Source organism: Heteronotia binoei, chromosome 4 (assembly GCF_032191835.1).
Source record: "Heteronotia binoei isolate CCM8104 ecotype False Entrance Well chromosome 4, APGP_CSIRO_Hbin_v1, whole genome shotgun sequence".
Taxonomy (NCBI): Eukaryota; Metazoa; Chordata; class Lepidosauria; order Squamata; family Gekkonidae; genus Heteronotia; species Heteronotia binoei.
Genome location: NC_083226.1, coordinates 68772391 through 68794509, shown reverse-complemented (window position 1 = coordinate 68794509; position 22119 = coordinate 68772391). Strand labels below are relative to the sequence as shown.

Genomic DNA, 22119 nt, shown 5'->3' with positions numbered 1-22119 from the left:
ATTCAATGAAATTGCTGAGCAGTCAGGTTAAAACGGATAAAAGGAAGTACTTCTTCATCCAAAGGGTGATTAACATGTGGAATTCACTGCCACAGGAGGTGGTGGAGGCTACAAGTACAGCCAGCTTCTAGAGGGGATTAGATAAAAATATGGAGCAGAGGTCTATCAGTGGCTATTAGCCACAGTGTATGTATATACATACATATATACATATATATAATTTTTTTGGGCCACTGCGTGACACAGAATGTTGGACTGGATGGACCATTGGCCTGATCCAACATGGCTTATGTTCTTAAACTGCCTTATATTGAACCAGACCTTTTGTCCACCAAAATCAGTGTTGTCAACTCACTGACAGCAGCTTTCCAGGGATTCACAGAGGTCTTTTATATCATCTGCTGTAAGAACCTTTAACTGGAGATGCTGAGGACTGAACCCGGAACCTTCTGCATTACAAATAGCTGCTCTATCTCAACAGCTATAGCCCTTTTCCTCAAAAAGTGACAGGCAAGTGCCAGGCAGATCTCTCCTAACTGGAATATATTCTATAGCTCAGTCTCTGACACAATAAAACAAAATCCCTTTCCACTTTGGATTAGGGTTGCCAGATCCAGGTTGGGAAACTTCTGGAGATTTGGGTATGGAACCTTAGAAGGACCTCAGTGGGGTACATTCATTTTCTCCAGAGGAACAGATATCTGTAGTTTGGAGATAAATTGTAATTCCAGGGGATCACCAAATCCTGCCTGGAGGCTGGTTTCCCTACTCCAGATATCCCTAGAGAGATAGAGGTTTCTCATAACAGCAAAGGGTGTCCAAGCAAAGAGTTCTGTGATGTGTTTTTTGACAGAATGGTAACTTACTCTCCTATGGTAAAGATTACCAATATCATAAACTGTCAACAGAAGGTGACGGGAAGTAAAGAAGTTGCTGGTTGTAATGTATGACAGCATCACTGACACCGAAAAGTGTAGTCATGTGGCCTTGGATAGAAAAAAATTAGGTTGCTAGGTAGGAGGTTTAAATGCAAGACTTTCAAGATCGTATTCAGAAATGTTGCCCATTCCATGTGCAGGACCTGCTACACAGGTATAAATTAAGTATTTCAAAGTGTGGATTATATGGTGGTTTAGATTTGTTAATGTGGAACAGTTTGGGTCAAAGTAATCCTAAGAGATGAGCTCAATTTCAACTGAAATGGAATTGGACTGCTAACATTTCATATCAAAAAAGTGCAAAGCACCTCTTAAACTAACTGCTGAGGGAAAGCTGACTGCAACTGGATGGCATCCAGTCTGGGATTCAGTAAGGGAAGTTGAGTTAACTAGTCTGATAATACAGATGAGGAACAGCGAAAGCTTAACACTAAGAGATTGTCAGGAAAAACAGCTTAAAGAGCTTAGAGTTAGATGTGGAGCAGAAGGTGCTTCGAGAAGGAAATCAAATACATGTTTTATATGGAAATATTAGAAGCCCATAAACTAAGCTGGGAAATATTAGGGAATAAGAAAAAAGATACTGTATCTGAGGAAGCCTGCATGCACACAAAACCTCATACCTTGAATAAAATGTTGTTGGTCTTAAAGGTGCTACTGGACCAAAACTTTGTTTCAGACCAACACGGCTATCCACCCGAATCAATTTTATGTTACTAGTTTTTAAACTTAAATTTAATTCCAACCTCTGTCAAGAGTAGAACTGCTTTCCACCAGTTCTTTCCCCTTAACTCTTAGGCTATTTTATTGCCTTTTGCCAAAAACCTGTAGCTTGAACACTAAATGCTTTTGAATACTATTTACAGTACCATCTTAAAACAAAATTAAATTGTATTCAAAAACAAATAGGCAGAATTTATGAAGCTGTTATTGAAGTATTAGAAAAGACATATGTCCTCTTGATAAATGTGAGATCTCAGTCTTTAGTTTCATTTTATCATCTGTTTCATTATAAGTGCTGCAATCATAATTTTACAAACACTTGAACACACACAACTGTCTAACAAGCTCGGTGGAACTCCACCTGATACAAGCTACATACTCAAGATCAGTCTAATTATATTTCAAGCTGCCTCCTGATTTAAATATTTGATTTAGGTTTAAACATTATAAGTACAATCCTAAACAGAGTTACACCCTTCTAATCCCTTTGACTTCCAAGGGTCTAAGTCAGGGGTGGCCAAACTTGCTTCATGTAAGAGCCACATAGAATAAATGTCAGATGTTAGAGAGCCAGAAGACACAAATGTCAGATGTTTGAGAGAAAGAAGGAAGGAAAATAGAGGGGGGAGGGAGGGGTGGAAAGAAAACAACTTTAAATTTAAATGTATTCTCCAAGCTGCCAGCTGGCTTGGCTTCAAGAAGTGATTTAAAGAAAAATATGCCTTCTCCAAACCTGCAGGCAAGGTGGTGGGGGCTTGGAGAGCCGCACAATTTGTATGTAAGAGCCACAGTTTGGCCACCCCTTTAGGACTGCATAGTTAATGTAGACAGTTCTGTTTCACAACAATGCAGCCTCTAGAATTTGACTGGCTTAAATTTCTAGAGCTGTGCTAAATACTTGTTGATTTTTGTTTTAACAAAACAAATTTCTTGTGAAAAAACATAAATCAAGGAAATGCAGAGAGGAGAAACCCTTTTATGTGGTCTACTGTTTACTGGCCTGCTTTACACAATTCAGACCTTCAGCACACATCCACTAAAACTGCAACATCTAAGGAACCACACATTTATTTGATAGGTATGACTACTGATAGCCCTCTGCCTCTATCTTGTGTACATCCAGTTTTTAAATCTGTGTAAAGCTCCATCAAAAGTTATATTTTGATGGCTGCACAACAGACTTCACCATGTATTTGCTAACATAAGAAAGTGGCTTTTAGTAATTTTGGATCCTCCAATTATAAACATGACCTTTCTGCCTTCTATTCTTTCTATATATAATTTTAGGCCTAGAAAGCCAAACGTGAAGTAAAGCAAAGGCCCAAAGTAAAAACCAAACTTGTCACTAACTTGAGGCATAATCAACCAACTGAAAATGACAGGGAATTAGAACACAAAATAACACTTCTGGTTTCTAGCAAAAAACTGCACAACAACCAAAATCTCCAAACAATAAAAGCTATATTCGTGCACCAAATAAATGACATAACTCTCAAAGACTAGGAGAACAATCCTGAGCCCGTCTACTCGTAATCCTATTCAAGTATATTCGATAAGATTTGCTCTGTGGGAAGTGTTTTTTTTAGGATCACATTACAAACTGAAAGGGCTGGGAAAGAAATAAATGTGTTTTTTACCAACCAAATGAGTTCATTCCACAACATGGGTGCCAAAATATGCGTTTGTATGTTGGTATGACGCCGACGGCAAAAGCACAGAAGTTTATTATACGCATTTTCACTCCCCGGAGAAGAGGGACATACGTGCCTAATAAAACTCCTGGGGGGGGATTAGAAAGAGTAAGCTGAGTCACGGAAATGTTTCTACTTCACCCTACAAGTGGGGGTGCCTTCTCCAATATAACTTCCCAAGGGCGGCAGCAGCAGCAGGTGAGATGGCAAGGAATTCAAAGCGCTGCCCACGTGACAGGGCCAGGCGTAGTCAGGAGGAGACACAAGTGCAAGCCAGCGAGCGAACCGGCTGGGGTAGAGGGCCCCCCAAGGAAGAAAACCAGCTTGCAAAGCACAGGTCTCCCCGCCCTCCTAATATTCCAGCGGAAAAGGCTGGTTTACTCAATGTCTCTCACGTGCGAACACTTATTCCCCAGCCCTCACACAGACACACGGGGGGCCAGCGACACGAGAAGAGGGAGGAGCCGGGCAGCCACCTCCTAAAAAGCGGGTCTGTCGGGGGGGGGGGGGGTTCGCGAAGGGCGAAGTGGGCTAGATCGCCTGTCTGGCGTCTCGTTACCTCCCCAGATGCCGAGAGAAAGCTGAGAAGTGTCCAGATTCACTACATAATCTCCCAGGAACCGGTTCAGAACGTCCACGACCAGCGACTCGAACACCATCTTCACCGCCTCCGCTGGCCCATGCCACGCTTTGCCTGGCCGCGATTCGAACAGCTACTAGGCTTCCCAAGAGGAAGCCTCCCTTGCCCAGCCGCCTTTTGCTGTGCTGCGCGGCGCCGAATAGGGCGGTGGCGGCTCGACGCCTGCTATCTCGGTGTGTCAGCCCCAGACTCGCCCGCCCTTTCGCGCAGGCGCACTAGGCGTGCTCGAGCGCTACAGATCCTGTTGCAGCCTCTGCCGCTTCCCTCGCAAGAAAGTGGCGCTAGAGGGCTTTACATGCATCGACAGCGCGTGCGTGCAGGAGTGGGACTACGGCTCAGTTCTTTGTCGCGCGAGAGTGTAACGTCGGTTAAACTGTCCCTCCCGCTACTTCACCTCAGCGAGAGGCGGCCTTGCATTTGAATGAGGCAAGGGGGTTTTCGTCACTAGCTTTGTATGTCGTTGTCTCTGTATCTTTCTGCCTAATCTTAAAATGGCTACATGATGTGATGAAGTTCTTTTACTCTTACAACAGTGTGAGACGTGGGTCCCAGTCGACATACACTCTTCAAGCCTTACAGCTCAGTTCTTCCAGTAACAGGGTTGTCTCTACCTCTGTTATACCGCCATAAATAAGGAACGGCGCAGAATATAAAACATGTAAAACGCTAGTCCGAGCTTGTCAGATTTCGGAAACTTTGCAGGGTCGACCCTTTTGGATGGGAGACCACCCACGAATACCAGGGTCCCTCTGCAGAGGAAGGCAATATCAAACCACCTCTGAACGTCTCTTGCCTCGAAGACCCTAGGGTGTCGCTTAGGGTTGCCAATCCCCAGGTGGGGGCAGGGGATCCCCCCCCCGGTTTGGAGGCCTCCCCCCCCCTTCAGGGTCATCAGAAAGCAGGGGGGGGAGGGAAATGTCTGCTGGGCCCTCCATTATTCCCTATGGAAACCGATTCCCATAGGGAATAATGGAGAATTGATCCACGGGTATCTGGGGCTCTGGAGGGGCTGTTTTTTGAGGTAGAGGCACCAAAATTTCAGCATAGCATCATGTTCCTCTCCTCAAAACATCCCTCAGGTTTCAAAAAGATTGGACCAGGGAGTCCAATTCTATAAGCCCCCCAAAAAGGTGCCCCTATCCTACATCTCTGCTGGTGGGAAGGTGTTTGAAAGGTGTGCAGTTTCTTTAAATGTGATGGCCAGAATTCCCTTCAGAGTTCAATTATGCTTGTTACAACCTTACTTCTGACTCCACCCCCAATGTCTCCTGGCTCCACCCCAAAGTGCCCAGATATTTCTTGAATTGGTCTTGGTGTAGTGGTTAAGTGTGCGGACTCTTATCTGGGAGAACCAGGTTTGATTCCCCACTCCTCCACTTGCACCTGCTGGAATGGCCTTGGGTCACCCATAGCTCTGGCAGAGGTTGTCCTTGAAAGGGCAGCTGCTGTGAGAGCCCTCTCCAGCCCCACCCACCTCACAGGGCATCTGTTGTGGGGGAGGAAGATAAAGGAGATTGTGAGCCGCTCTGAGACTCTTCGGAGTGTAGGGCGGGATATAAATCCAATATCTTCTTCTTCATAGTGTCGCTATAAGTCAGCTGTGACTTGATGGCAGTAAAAGCGGAGTTCTCTTAGTGACTTTGCTTGGATCCTTCCATCTATGTGGCAATATAATTCAAAAGTGTGGGGACTAGCAACGGCGTGATTAAAGTAATGGAGGCTACTGGAAAGTCTCTTGAAAGTTGCATCTATTTCATGACCAGTCTGATTGATCAGGCCGGATGACCAGTCTGATTGATCAGGCCGGATGAATGTTTTGCATTAGCACATTGAGGGAAATTGACAGACTTTAGAAACAATGGTGGTAGAGCAGGGCCTAAGGCTGGCAAATGTTGTCCAAAAATGGGCCATCCACTGTTGAAAGTTGTTGTGTATGTGAACTGGAATGTGTATATTTAATGGCGTTCCTGCCTGGCTCACTGACTGAGTTTGGGGACTCAGGGACAATGGACAGTAGGATCCAAATCCCTGCTGCCCTGATCCAATCACGGGCCCCCGCTGGTTTGAATGGTCCAGTTGAATTGGCCCAGTTCTCCAGACTTAGAGTGCAGCCCTATAAGAAGAAGAAGAAGAAGAAGATATTGGATTTATACTACACCAAACTGGCTCTCTGCAATAAAGAGCTATGATCACTACCACCTCGTCTCTTCCTTGCATTGAACCCACTATATCATAAAAGTAAAGAATGTTGTTGGTCTTAAAGGTGCTACTGGACTCAAACTGTGTTCTGTTGCTTCAGGCTACCCATCTGAATCTATCTTCCTGGCACTGAGAATTGTAATAAACTTAAACAACAATACTGTAGGGTTGGGATAATCCACCAGCACTCATAATACTGTAGGACTGGTATAATTCACCAGCACTATCTTTTTTCTTTACTGAGCAGTCAGGCAGCTGCAGCCATCTGAATCATTCATGCTGCCCATTCCTTTTGTTTTCAGTTTTTCTGAGGCTAAATGGTAAGGTTAAAGGAAGAAGGGAGGTACAAGACTACAGTAGTACTTGCAAAGATTCTTTTTTCTATTTTGCTCCTTTGTGGTGGTCCTGGGTTCAAACGTTGCCACTGCTGGCTGTAACAGGGAAAGCAGGGGAAAGTGCTTTTCGTATATTGTCAGATATGCACAATTGTATGCAAGTTTTCTTGAGAGGTATCACTTTGGATTTCTGCTTGGTTGTGTGTAGGCTTCGCTATTGTTCTTTATGAATATAGTTCTTTATGAATCCCACTGTATAGCTGTTCTTTATTAATCCTACTGTTTTTAGCAGTAGTTTTTAGTAACAACACATCAACAATAACACAACAAAAGAGTTTAACTTACCATTGTTATCCTTTACAGATCTTAATTACTACATTAGCAAAATTTTAAAATAATAATGATTACTAAAAGAATACAGAGAATCTACATTATTTAAAAGTTTTTTCCAGAACCAAGTATCATTTACTCAGAAAGTTTGATTCAGATAGGGTAGCCATTTAACCTCTTAACAGACACTATTTTGTTAAAAAGTATATAATTCCATAAATGCATATGCCACTCCTTTACTTCAGGCAACTTGGAAGCCTTCCAAAGGGAGACAATTACTTTCTTTGCTACCAATAATAATGTTTCAATTAATTTTTTTGTATGTCAGGAATATCTAAGTCAGGCCAAACATTCAACAATATTGATTGTATCATAAAAGGAATGCTATGACCAGTTATATAATTTATTTCCTGCACAATATCTTCCCAAAACTTAAGAACAATTGGACAAAACCACCAATGAACATAAGTTCCTTCCTCTCCACATCCTCGTCAACAATGAGAACAATGAGAACTTGAATTTATATGTGCTATTTTAGTAGGTGTAGAATACCATTGGGTGATAAATTTATATGACTGGTACACAGAATTTAAGAACTAAAATGTAGAGAATGAGAAGACCCATCCCCCCCCCCCCAAAAAAATTGTCAGTTAGAGAATTATCACAATCATGCATCCAGGCTTTATGGAAAGACAACGAAGTAGACCTACCATAGCTAATTAAGATAAATTTTCAAAATCAAACTTTTCGAGAAAGTTAATTGAATACTTAGTAATTTTTCAAAGGGAGTAAGAGGTTTTAACAAATCTTTCTTAATCTCTAGTGTATTACATAACTGCTGTAATTGGAAATATTCTATTCAGGGAATTTTAGATTCTAATTGCAATTTACTACATATTATTCCATTTTTAACAGTATGAATAAATCTTAATGTTATTTAGTTTTTTCCCAAAGCATATCGGAAGTTCTACCTTGTGCAGGAGGGAACCACAACTGATTGGTGAAGCAAGAGTAAGAGGACACCCTTGATAAATATCTTATCCTGAAATTATTCCACACCTTCAGGGTGGTCCCTAAATATAAAGTTACATTAGTTAACATTGGTCGCTGACTATTTGGTACCCACAAAATAGATGGCAAGACTGAACATCATCATCTTGGGAATCAGTAAACTAAAATGGACGGGAATGGGTGAATTTAACTCAGAGGATCACTACATCTATTATTGTGGCCAAGAGTCCCGTAGAAGAAATGGTGTGGCCTTTATAGTTAACAAGAGAGTGAGGAAGGCAGTAATGGGATACAATCTCAAAAATGACAGAATGATCTCGGTCTGTATCCAAGGCAAACCATTCAATATCACAGTAATCCAAGTCTATGCCCCAACCACTGATGCAGAAGAGGCTGAAGTGAACCAGTTCTATGAAGATCTACAACACCTTCTAAAATTAACACCAAAAAAAGATGTCATCCTCATCATAGGGGACTGGAATGCCAAAGTAGGGAGTCAAAAGGTGACTGGAACAACTGACAAGTTTGCCCTTGGAGAACAAAATCAAGTCGGGCAAAGGCTAATAGAGTTATGTCAAGAGAACAAACTGGTCATTGCAAACGCCCTCTTCCAACAACCTACAAGGCGACTCTACACGTGGACATCACCTGATGGGCAACACAGAAATCAGATTGATTATATACTCTGCAGTCAAAGTAAGCAAAAACACAGTAAGCAAAAACAAGACCTGGAGCTAACTGCGGCTCAGAGCATCAGCTACTCATTGCAAAATTCAGGCTTAAGCTGAAGAAAACTGGGGAAGCCATTAGGCCATTCAGGTTTGACCTTGATCACATCGCTTATGAATATACAGTGGAGGTGAAGAATAGGTTTAAGGAACTAGAGTTGATAGACAGAGTGCCTGAAGAACTATGGACGGAAGTTTGTGACGTTGTACAGAAGGCAGCATCAACACCATCCCAAAGAAAAAGAAATGCAAGAAAGCAAAGTGGCTGTCTGATGAGGCTTTACAAATAGCTGAGGAAAGAATGAAAGTGAAAGGCAAAGGTGAAAAGGAAAGATTCACCCAACTGAATGCAGATTTCCAGAGAACAGCAAGGAGGGATAAGGAGGCCTTCCTGAAGGAACAATGCAAAGCAATAGTGGAAAATAATAGAATGGAAAGGACAAGAGATCTCTTCAAGAAAATTGGAGAAATCAAGGGAACATTTTGTGCAAAGATGGCCATGATAAAGGACAGAAATGGTAGGGACCTTACAGAAGCAGAAGAGATTAGGAAGAGGTGGCAAGAATACACAGAAGAATTATACAAGAAGGATCTCAATCTCCTTAACAACCATGAAATGAAATCATTGACTTTGAGTCAGACATCCTGGAATGTGAAGTCAGCAGCAATGGAATGGAGTCCAGCCAGGCTCCTTTAAAAAGTTCTCTGGCCCTACACAGAGCAGTTTCAAAAAATACCACTGCTCTGTGATTAGCCAGAGAACACTGTTTACTTGGATACCCAAGTAAACAAATGAACAACAATGTTGCTGATGGCTGGGGGATTTGCCCAGACATCAGCTACACAACAGCTCTGCAAAGCATGCATTTGTAATGCATTTTGCAAATGCATGCTTTGGATTGGCTGCTGCGGCTCCTCTCCCCCTCCCCCTCCCTCCCTGATCCCAGGGAAGCTATGGGAGAGGCAGGAAAAGGCTTCCAAAGGCAGGAAAGGAGGCAAGCAGCTTCCCTGAGGCTGCAGAAGCTCCTTTCCCGCCTTTTCCATGGAGTTCCGTATACTTCTGAATAATGGCTTCAAAATGGATTTGGAAGTATATGGCGCCATATACTTCCGAATCAGGGGTGATTCAGGGGTTTCTTTGATTCAGCCGAACCGAATGCACACCCCTAGTAACAAACACAAATTTGAGAAGACTTCGGAGGATGGTGGAAGACAGGAGGTCTCAAAGAGTCAGAATCGACTATGCGACTGAACAACAAAACATATCCCAATCTATATTTAAGTATATTTGTGAGGATAATGGCCGCATAATAAGTTTTAATATCTGGAATTGACAAGCCTCCTGATTCTATTGGCTTCTTAATGCCTTAAAAGTGATCCTAGGTGCCTTGTAATTCCACATACATTTAAGTAAAGCTTGCCATTTGGATAACAATTTATGAATCCCACTGTTAGATTGCACTTACTAATACAGTAGTAATACAGTAGTAACATCAATGCTTAAATATTATTTTTACTTTTACACCTGGTGATAGGGAATTAATTGTCCCAGAGACACCCACTTATATGTGGTGTGCCCCAAGGGATGGTTCTCTCCCCACAGTTATTTAACATCTACATGCACCCCCTTGCCCAGATTGTCCAAGGGTACAGGCTGAGAAACAATTGGCTGCTGTATTGGTTGATGCAGAAAAAGCTTTTGATAATGTCAACTGGAACTTCATTTTAAAGTCTTTAGAAGCGGTGGGCTGTGGAGAAAATTTTTGCAGATTAGTAGAATCCATTTATACAGAACAAAAGGCAAGGATAAATTTTAACGGAACCATAACAGATTTGATTGCAATAAGGCAGGGCACTAGACAAGGATGTCCTCTGTCTCCGCTACTCTTCATCTTAACATTAGAATTTCTAACCTAAAAAATAAGAGATGATATTAGGATTAAAGGTACTAAAATTAAGAAGGAGGAACTAAAAATACAAGCCTTTGCAGATGATTTACTGTGTATTTTGGAAGATCCAAATTCATCCATCGAATACTTGAAAGAAAGACTAAAGCAATATGGAGATATATCGGGATTTAAAATTAATGTACGGAAAACAAAATTTTTGACAAAGAACATGAATAAAGAACAAATTGTACAATTAGAGGCCAAATCTGGATTCATATATGGGGAAAAAGTAAGATATCTAGGAATTCAGTTGACAAACGATCTGAAGGACCTCTATCGGGATAACTATGAAAAAATATTGCAAGAAATCCGAAACGACATAACTAGATGGGAAGGCTTACATATTTCACTTTTGGGAAGAGTCGCAATGATAAAAATGAATGTGTTGCCAAGGATATTGTTTTTTTTTCCAGATGGCCCCAATTATACTCCCCAAATCTTTCTTCCAGCAGCTTAATAGGATGATTTCGTCATTTATCTGGCAGGGCAAAAAACCGAGAATTAGATTAAAAGTGCTTCAGGACAGCAAATTTAGAGGGGGATTTGCACTGCCAGAATGGAATTTGTACCATAAGGCCTGCCGTATAGCATGGTTAAAAGAATGGTTTACGCTGGAGAACAAAAGACTATTGGTTATTGAGGGAGCAGGATTGGGGAAAGGATGGCATAGCTATCTCTGGTATCATAATCCTCCTCAAAATAGTTCGTTTTTGAGACACGAAATAAGGAAATCTCTATATAGAGTATGGCTGGAGATTAGAAACAATTATTCATACACACCATTATGGTTATCACCGGTAGAGGCCTCCACACATCCTAATCTCTATGATTGGGATAACCAAGTTTGCTATGAAGATTTGTTAGATAGGCAAAATAATTTGCAATTAGAAGGAATTGTTCAATCAGATTGGTGGCTAAAATGTCAAGTCAAATCGCGATATCAAACAGATAAAGAAAGAGGCTTTTCCAGAAAGTTAAATGATTTGGACTTAATTATTCAGACAGATCAGAAACTTATTTCCAAAGTGTATGATTGGCTACTGCGAAATAAAATGCAAGAAGAAGTGGTGAAAGATTCATGGATAAGATGGTTAAGAGACTTTGGCTTTAACATTGATTTAGAGGATTGGGAAAAAGTGGGGAAGCAGAATTTAAAATTAACCAAGTCAGCCCTTTTCTAGGAAAACTTATACAAAATGATGTATCGCTGGTACCTTACACCAGATCGGCTAGCAAGAATTTACCCCAATTATTCCAATAAATGTTGGAAGTGTAAGAAAAATAAGGGATCGCTATTTCATATATGGTGGCAATGCAAATATGCCAAAAAGTATTGGGCTCTGATTAATACGTGGACTCAAAAAATCTTAACAATTAAAGTACACCACTCACCAGAATTATATCTTTTAAATATTTGTAGAGAGAACGTATCCAAAACAGTGATGAAAGTATTATTGCATATTGTCACGGTTGCAAGAATATTATATGCTAAATATTGGAAGATGTCCAAAATACCTAGTAGAGAGGAATTTATTTCTAAATTATTAGAAGTCATGGAATTAGATATATTGACCACAAAGTTACAAGATGGCAATTTGCAAAAATGTAAAGAGGCTTGGGATCCTGTTTATTATTGGGTGAAAAGTAAAGGATTGGTTTTGGAATAATAGAAATGGTGATGTGATAAACTCTGAACGCTCAGTGGGTGATTGGGAGGGTGACTGAATGGTGGTGGGAGGTTGATTGCACTTTTATGTTTTTATTATGTATATTGTGTTTTTTTGTCATTTTTGTCATTTATGTTGTCTTGCTTTTTTTAAGTATTGTTGTAATAAAGAAAGTTAAATAAAAAAAACTGAATTGTTTCATCTAGTATATAACAACTAAGATGGGAGAGGGCTGCAGAACTGCCTGGAACTGATTGCTGCTTAATATAATCAAAGTTGTACCCTCTGAGGACCAGTGACTGATATTGTTTAATGCTGAAGCGAACTGCAGGAACACTGCCTTGCTTCTCCATACTTTACTTTTCTACTTGATTTATAGCACCATTGTGTTTTAATGTTTAATGCACTAATACTTTAATGTTTTATAACTTGTGCTTTTAGATGCCATTTTGGTTTGTTAGCCACCTTGAGCCTGCTTGCTGGGAGGGCGGGATATAAATATTAGTAAATAAATAAATAAGAAGAGTTACAAGTAACTAGAGGGCTTATATTTATTCAATAACAATATCTCACTTATTCTGTACTTTTAGCTTCCATATGTTTATATAGGTTAACATGGTCATGAAGGGCTCATTGGATCAAATGTCCATAATTATCAAAATAATGGAAAATTATAGTAATTGACAATAGTTTTCAAACAATTTACTTTGAATTAGTTTTGGTACCTTGCCAGAATAGAATTTTTTGAGAATTTTCCAAGATAAATAATGACTGAGGATAGAAGCAAAAAAGGATAAACTGAACTGAATAAAATAGCGCTACTTCTTTTTCAGGATGTTTCTCATAATATTCAATAATATCTATTACCAAGAAATCCTGCTTCCTCTTCTTTAATAAAATTATTCAAATGCTGCTTCAGGCATTCTGCTAATATTCTAGCATATATTTTGTAGTCATTGTTAAGTAATGAAATTGGTCTGTAATTTTTTACGTTCATGGCGTCTCTATCTTCTTTCAGTATCAACGAAATTACTGCTTCTTTCCAAGTATTAGGTATTTTCCCATCTTTTCTTATAGTATTCATCAACTTCTGAAGTTTTGGTAGTAAAGCCTCCATGAGGACTTTATAAAATTTTGCTGTGAAACCATCCGGTCTGGGTGCTTTTCCCACTTTCATTGATTTAATTGCCGCCTCTACTTCCTCCTTTCCAATTGGTTCATTTAATACCTTCTCCATATTTTCAGTTAAGGAATTTACGTTAATTTTCTGCAAATATACATCAATCTTTTCATTTTCCAACCCATGACCTTTAAACAACTTGGCATAATATTTATAAAATTCTCTTTTGATTCCTTCCTGATCAACAATTTCCTTGCCTCTAGAAATAATTTTATTAATAATTTTATTCTCCCTTTTTCTTTTCATTTGCCAGGCCAGGTATTTTCCAAGCTTATTCGCTCCTTCAAAAGATTTTTGTTGAAGCCTTTTTAGATTCCATTCCACTTCTTTGTTTAACAAATGTCTTAATTGATTTTGTAGTATTGTTATCTCCCTTATAATTTTCTTTTTTCCAAGCCTCTTTTTAAGCTCTTTCTCCTTCTTTCCAATCTCTTTTTGTAAGTCTATCATTTGTTTCTCCTTGGCTGTTTTATCTTTATTGTTCAGCGTAATTGGAATGCTCCTCATTACCACTTTATATGCATCCCATACCGTTTGAAATTGAATGTCCTCGTTTTCATTTATTTGAAAGAAAGATTTAGTCTCCTTTCCCAGAGACTCTACTACTACCTTTTTCTGCAGCAAATCTTCATTTATCCGCCATCTTAAAGTCTTTTTTTGTGGGTTTTGCAGACCACATTAATGGATTGTGGTCTGCCCCTATTTTAGGAAGAATCTCTATTTTTTTTTGTTATAAGTCCCAAATGTTTTGTTGTCCATAACATATCAATTCTTGAGAAAGAATTATGTCTTGCTGAAAAGAAACTGTAATCCCATTCTTTGGGGTTGAATTTCTTCCATATGTCCTCCAGACTTTCTTGTTTAACTAGTTCAAAAAAAGACTTTGGAAGTTTTTCTTCATTGTTTTTTTCCCCAAATCTATCCAAAATATTCTTAACCATTCCATTAAAATCTCCCATTAACATAATTTGCTCATATGTCACTTGATCTAATTTTTGCATAATGTCCTTAAAAAAAGAGTCTTTTGCTCCATTTGGGGCATACAATCTCAATAACAAAGTTCTTTTATGATTCAACATCGCTTCCACTGCAATAAATCTACCATCATCATCAGTTTAGGGTCTAGTTCTTGCTTCACATAAAAAACCACACCCCTTTTTTCTCTTTAGCCAATGAGCAAAATTCCACACCAAGTTGCTTATTCCATAAAAATTTATCATCCATTTGTTTGATGTGTACTTCTTGTAGGCAAATTATATTACATTTTTGCTTCCCAATCCAATGAAAAATTGCCCTTTTTTGTGGTGAATTAAGTCCGTTTACATTCCAAGATATTAATTTGTAATCCATCATGGTTTTCTGATTTTAATCTGTACCCCCAAATTCTTTATGTTCCTCCAAAAACTTTGTCATATCTTGTGTACTTGTGATGGTGAATCTCTTCCCTTTATATTCAAAACCCAAGCCCTCTGGAAGTATCCATCTGTATCTCATTTCACTTTCTCTCAACTTGTCAGTCAATTTTTTATACAGTCTTCTGTCACTTATAACTTTCCTTGGCAATTCTTTCATAATTCTGACATTACTGCCATCCACCTCCAGTTTTTTCTCAAATTGTTTACTTAAAATCATGCCCACCAAGTCTCTTGTCACAAATCTCACTACCACATCCCGTGGTAGTTTATTTATCCTTACATAGTTTGAGTTAACCCTATAAATATAGTAATAAAAATAACAAGTTTCATCAGGGTCATCTCCCAGAAATTCAGCAATGATTTTTATTATATATGTCCTTAAATCAGTTCCCTCAGATTCAGGCACCCCTCCCAGACGTATCTGGTTTTCCATTAATTTGCAATCTTGTAGTACTGCTTTCTCCTGCGTTTTTTAAATAGTGGAATCCACTGTATTAATTCTTACATAATGGTCTTTCACTTTTTCTTCAACCTCCTGAATTTTCTTTAACACTGCTTGAGAGTCTTTTCTGAGAACTTCTATATCTTTTTTAGCTCCTTCTTGCATTCAGTTATTGACTCTTTAATCACTTTAACCAATCTTGCCTCCATGGCATCTATTTGGTCTTGCATTTTAGACCTTTTTGCTTCCTCCAGTGTCTTAGCCCTCGTATGAATCTGCTTTTCACCTGGTTAATGGATAAACATCACTGCCTTCCCATTGTAAAAATAGCCTTTAAAGTTGACCTCACCAAATCGACTTTTAATTATACAGTCTTATAGATTGGAGCATGCCTTTTCAGATGAGCCCAAAATCGCCATTCCCAGAAGTTCCTAGGTTGAGATATTATTTTTTTAAAGTTTTATTTTTTCCAAAATGGCACCCGAGGCTTTTCTGCCCCTTTTAAAAAGAATTTTTCTTCTAGAGTGCTCCAAAATTAGTTCAAATCACATAGTCCAATAAATTTAAGCTTCTAACGATGATATCTGCTGACTCAGCTAATTTTTAAAGTCCCGTTTTCTTTTTAATAATTTTTAAACTTTTGACCTTCTTTCAATGGCCGCCGATCTATGGTTATAGTCCTAGAGAGGGCTAGGAGGCTAGCAATTTTCCCTTCTCTTAATTGCCGCTTCCTTCCTTTCTTGCCACGAAGTCTCGTTTTCTATAGTTGAGAAGTCTCGCATTACTTCAATGACGCCACTTCCTGTGACGTCTTGTTGATCTGCAGTTCTGTTCTATTTTGGAGGGGGCTGCCCAGCCGCAGGTATTGCAGACAATATTAATTCTTTTTTTAACCTTGTTCTCTAATTTTCTTAGTCCCAAATTTACCCCCTCCTTCTTCTTCTTTACTTTAAGATTATATAGATAAGTTCAGACCTTTGTTTTTTCTCCAAATAAACCTTATTTTAGTCCTGGAGTGATAGATAAAGATCTTTATCTTTAAAGAACATGATCCTTTGAGCACCGTTCTTTTCCAAAGTAGAAGTTAATTAGTCCCAAAGAAGCCTTGGATCATGATGAGGCGATTTAATGAACCCAGATATCCTCTGGAATCAGTTCTTCTCCAAGGACTCTTCAAAGCCAAAAAGGAACCCCACTGGGACACCTTGTCAGCCAATGTAAATTCCCTCAAAATTTTATAAGCATGTCTTGGCCATCTCCTTGCCTAGAAGATGTAGGCAGCAGGCATTTAAATCACCTTCTCTGCCCAGAACAGAGGCTCTGGTCTGCTCCTCTATTGAGAAGCACGTCAACCCTCCATGACTCCAAAACCAGAAGCCATCATGTTCTACTGATTTAACACTATATAGTTGACCTTGTTTTTTAAAAAGTGAAAAAGCCTTATTGTCTCCAGGATGGAGGGATAGGGCCTTTTCACACTTACCGGTGGAAACCGGAAGGGAGTCGGTATTGTGCCGCTTGCAGTAATCCGAGACAGCGATGGGAGTTTTCATACACATGTTTTTTTTCCCTGGTAGGGTTCCATGATTGAAGCGTGATTGAAGCGAGCCATTTCACACTGTTCCGCTCTTATCTCGCTTCCACCAGCGCCAGCCGGTTTCACGCCGTTTTTCGCCCACCGGCGCGCGCGATCTCCGGCTTTTTTTTTTTTTTGGGAACGTCAGTTTAGATCGATATAGCGATATATCGCTATATCGACCTATCAAAACAGCACCACCATAGGGATCTCAACGGAGCCTAGCCATCCCTATGGTGGTGCTGTTTTGACAGGTCGATATAGCGATATATCGCTATATCGATCTAAACTGACGTTCCAAAAAAAAAAAAAAGCCGGAGATCGCGCGCGCCGGCGGGCGAAAAACGGCGCGAAAACTGCTCCCGGGTTAAATACTGGACATTTCACACAGCACCCCATAGCGATTTCAACCCGGGAGGAGGGGTTGAAAAGTGGAAGAAGCTGCTCTTTGTTTGTGACGACTCAGGCACGCCTCACTACCGGGACAGCCGCGGGAGTGTGTGAAAAGGTGAGAGTATTCCGGTAGCAGCCAGTTACTGAATCGGGTCTGTCTGAAATGCCAGCAGAAACCCGTTACTGTTCAGTAACTGGCCAGCTGCTATACCGGAATACTTAGGCTGTGTGAAAAAGCTCATAGTTACTGCTGCGGACTAGTGGAGGGAAATTAGAGAACCTGATGTGGTAGCACATTGCCACTGCATTGTATTAGCAGCTGCATCAGCACCAGAGAAATCGTACAAGCTCAACCTGATGTTATAACATATTTAAATTGTCAATTTCTTTTAAACAAGCCCCCAATGGCAGCAAATGGCCACTGCTGAGGAAGGGGAAATGCCTGCTGAGTGGGCAGGACTAGGAAAATCTGAACATTACCACCCATGCAGCAACCATCCAAGTTTTGCAGTGATCTTTCATAAAACTTTGACACAAAATAGATTTGGGAAAGATCAAAAAAAGCATGGAACACCTGAGAAGTACATGATCCTTTGGGGAAGAAGGGGCAGGTGGGGGGGAGACCCTGTTTTTCAGCAGCTTGAAATAACCTGTGTGGAAAATGTCAGAATTTGACAAGACACACAATAGAACTGTGCTGAAGTTTCCAAGTTCTCTGTATTCAAAAGGCATTTTGCCAAAATCATTAAAGAAATGACTATAATGTGTCCAAAGTAAAAGATAAAAGATACGCAGTTTGCAGAGTCAAGTTATTGAGCATTGATTTTAAAATTGTATATAGATCTTTAAGACTCAACTAATTTAAGTATCTATTAAGATACTCATAAGATTATTAGGAGATTGATTTTCATTTATAGTACATTGATCTGGAACTTGGAGTGCAAGTACCAGTTCTTGTTCATTACATTTTGGCACATAACTGGTGGATTATTTCAAAGACACACATTAAGCTATATACTGTACATAGATTTCAGACTTTGGGGAGAAAAATCTGTTTCTCTTTCAGTAGGGGAAATCATTCAAACTGTAAGCCAAATTGCCCTCAGAGGTTGGGGAATTATTCTATTGGGCAAAGATGGCCAGCTTAAGTGGGGCCAGAGGAGGTAGTCTCCCAAGAATTTCTTTTTAATAATGAGATTTTTGTTAAATTAAAAGTATATTTATTAAGAAATCATTAACTCAAGGTAAATAATTCATATAGCAATCACACAGTCCCTAAGAAAAATAGATATTTGGAATTGATATGAGGGTAACACAGGGATAAAACACAGACAAGGTACATAGTTTACCTATCTTGAAGGATGCAGAATAAATGGTTGGCCTAGGGGCTCTCTAAGGACCAGGAACCGGGGATTTCCAGTGTTTTGCACTGAGTGTCACATGTACGACTATCTGCCCAAAGGACAGAGGTCTTGGGTGTGTGCTCGATGCAAGGAGCTCCTGGTCCTCAGGGAACGAGTTAGTACCCTTGAGGCTGAGGTGACTGCCCTGGGGAAGCAGAGACGGTTAGTTAAGCACTTGGGGAAGACTCTTGGGGGCATATTAGATGAGCCCTGCTCTGAACATAGCAGCCCCGTTGCTGCCAGAGAGCGTGAGGGTTGAGAGGGAATGGCACCGTGCTGAGGATAAGGGGAATGCGCCCTCAGAAGGGACCTCTTCTTCGGTTGGTGAGCGGGAATCCTTTCGCGCCAGGGAACCATCTCTGGGCAGGGGGAGAGGGGGGATTTTGGTAGTTGGTGATTCGATCCTTAGGCAAGTAGGCAGCTGGGTGGCGAAACCGCGTACTGACTGTATGGTGACTTGCCTGCCTGGTGCGAAGGTAGCGGACATTACGCGTGTAGTAGATAAGCTGATAGACAGTGCTGGGGAGAAGCCTGTGGTTGTGGTGCATGTTGGCACCAACGATGTGGGGAAATGCAGTCGTGAGGTCCTAGAGGAAAAATTTAGGCTGCTAGGTGGGAGACTTAAGGCCAGGACCTCCAAGGTAGCCTTCTCGGAAGTCCTACCTGTTCCACGTGCAGGGCAGGAGAGACAGGCACGAATTAGAAATCTCAATGTGTGGATAAGACGATGGTGTAAGGAGGAAGGGTTTAAGTTTGTTAGGCACTGGGATGCTTTCTGGAACAAGTGGGAGCTGTACAAAAGAGACAGTCTTCACTTGTCCCCGGATGGAACCAGGCTGCTGGCGCTTAAAATCAAAAAGGTGGCAGAGTAGTTTTTAAACTAAATTTTGGGGGAAAGCTAACAGGAGATTAAATGTCTCTGGTTCGGGAGGACTCATCTCTAATAGATGAAGGGTTGGCTGCTATTTTTCTACCGGGTAACGGATCAGAGTTGTCCACTGTGATGGTGACAAGCAGTATGGACTGTCTGCCAGAGTCTCGAGGCGGCAGGAGGAAGGTGGCGAGCCTAGCTTGCCTGGGAAATTATAGATGTTTGTATGCAAATGCTAGAGGTGTTCAAAGTAAAATTGGTGAATTTGAATGCTTAGTGTTGGGAGAAAACATAGACATTGTGGGAATTTCAGAAACTTGGTGGAATGAGGAGAATCAGTGGGACATGGTGATTCCTGGATATAAGTTATATCGGAAGGATAGGGAGGGAAGGGTTGGAGGTGAGGTGGCCCTGTATGTCAAAGAGGATATACAATCCAGTAAGACTGAGGTCAGAGAATTAGATTCCCTTTTAGGAATGCTTTGGGTTGAAATAGAGGGCCCAAAAGGAAATTTAATTATGGGAGTTTGTTATCGCCCACCAAATCAAAAGAGAGAGGATGATTATAATATGATGGAAGGCTTAAAGATAGCAGCTAAACGTAAAAACTGTGTCCTTATAAGTGATTTTAACTACCTGCAGATTGATTGGATCAATATGTGTTCTGGTCGAGAGAAAGAGATTGAGTTTCTTGATGCTCTCAATGACTGTGCTATGGAGCAGATGGTCTCAGAACCTACCAGGGGTGGGGCGATCCTGGATTTGGTCCTAAGTAATGCCCAAGACTTGGTGAGAGATGTAAAAGTAATTGCGTCGCTTGGGAGCAGTGACCATAATGTTATTGATTTCACCGTTTGTATAAATAGGGAGTTGCCCAAAAAGACTGCCACAACCTCGTTTAACTTTAAAAGGGGTAAATTCTCAGAGGTGAGGAGGCATATGAGGAGGAAACTGAAAGGAAAGGTAAATACGGTCAAAACCCTTGGGGAAGCTTGGAGACTATTTAAAACTATAATCCTGGAAGCTCAGATAAAATACATACCACAAGTTAGGAAAGGCACAAACAGGCATAAGAAAAGGCCTGCATGGTTAATAAACAAAGTCATGGAAGCTGTAAAAGGTAAGAAGGACTCCTTTAAGTGGTGAAAAACCAGCCCAAGTGAGATTAGTAAAAACGAACACAGGCTGTGGCAAATCAAATGCAAGACTGTGATCAGGCAGGCAAAAAAGGGACTATGAGGAGCATATTGCAATAAAACATAAAGACCAACAATAAAAATTTCTTCAAATATATTAGAAGCAGGAAACAGCCAGGGAGGCAGTGGGCCCTTGGATGACCATGGGGTAAAAGGATTACTGAAGGAGGATAGGGAAATGGCTGAGAAGCTGAATGCATTTTTTGCCTCCGTCTTCAGTGTGGAAGATGAGAACTTTTTGCCCGCCCCAGAACCACTAATTTTGGAAGGGGTGTTGAAAGACATGAGTCAGATTGAGGTGACAAAAGAGGAGGTCCTACAACTGATAGACAAATTAAAAACTAATAAGTCACCGAGTCCGGATGGCATACATTCGAGAGTTCTGAAAGAACTCCAAGTTGAACTTGTGGATCTTCTGACAAAAATCTGTAATCTTTCATTGAAATCTGCCTCCGTTCCTGAGGACTGGAAGGTGGCAAATGTCACCCCCATCTTTAAAAAGGGTTCCGGAGGAGATCTGGGAAATTACAGGCCAGTCAGTCTGACTTCAATACTGGGAAAGTTGGTAGAAAGCATTATCAAGGACAGAATGAGTAGGCACATTGATGAACATGGGTTATTGAGGAAGACTCAGCATGGGTTCTGTAAGGGAAGATCTTGCCTCACTAACCTGTTACATTTCTTTGAGGGGGTGAACAAACATGTGGACAAAGGAGACCCGATAGATGTTGTTTACCTTGACTTCCAGAAAGCTTTTGATAAAGTTCCTCATCAAAGGCTCCTTAGAAAGCTTGAGAGTCATTGAGTAAAAGGACAGGTCCTCTTGTGGATCAAAAACTGGCTGAGTAATAGGAAGCAGAGAGTGAGTATAAATGGGCAGTCTTTGCAATGGAGGACGGTAAGCAGTGGGTTGCCGCAGGGCTCGGTACTGGGTCCCATGCTCTTTAACTTGTTCATAAATGATTTGGAGGTGGGAGTGAGCAGTGAAGTGGCCAAGTTTGCGGATGACAATAAATTGTTCAGGGTAGTGAGAACCAGAGAGGATTGTGAGGAACTCCAAAGGGACCTGTTGAGGCTGGGTGAGTGGGCGTCAGCGTGGCAGAAGCAGTTCAGTGTGGCCAAGTGCAAAGTAATGCACATTGGGGCCAAGAATCCCAGCTACAAATACAAGTTGATGGGGTGTTAACTGGCAGAGACTGACCAAAAGAAAGATCTTCGGGTCGTGGTAGATAACTCACTGAAAATGTCAAGACAGTGTGCGTTTGCAATAAAAAAGGCCAACACCATGCTGGGAATTATTAGGAAGGGAATTGAAAACAAATCAGCCAGTATCATAATGCCCCTGTATAAATCGATGGTGCGGTCTCATTTGGAGTACTGTGTGCAGTTCTGGTCGCCGCACCTCAAAAAGGATATTATAGCATTGGAGAAA

General features: G+C 40.7%; 1 protein-coding gene across 2 annotated transcripts in view; it reads right to left on the bottom strand.

The window, feature by feature from the left end:
* VPS13A (vacuolar protein sorting 13 homolog A) overlaps positions 1-4259 on the bottom strand; it is a 313415-nt gene extending 309156 nt beyond the window's left edge. The window contains exon 1 of one of the 2 annotated variants that reach the window (XM_060237484.1): positions 3912-4259. In XM_060237484.1, coding sequence (XP_060093467.1) covers positions 3912-4011 — 100 coding nt within the window. In that variant the 5' untranslated portion in view covers positions 4012-4259. The remainder of the gene's footprint in view (positions 1-3911) is intronic. The other variant, XM_060237485.1, reaches the window with a different exon arrangement.
* Between the last annotated feature and the right edge of the window lie 17860 nt (positions 4260-22119).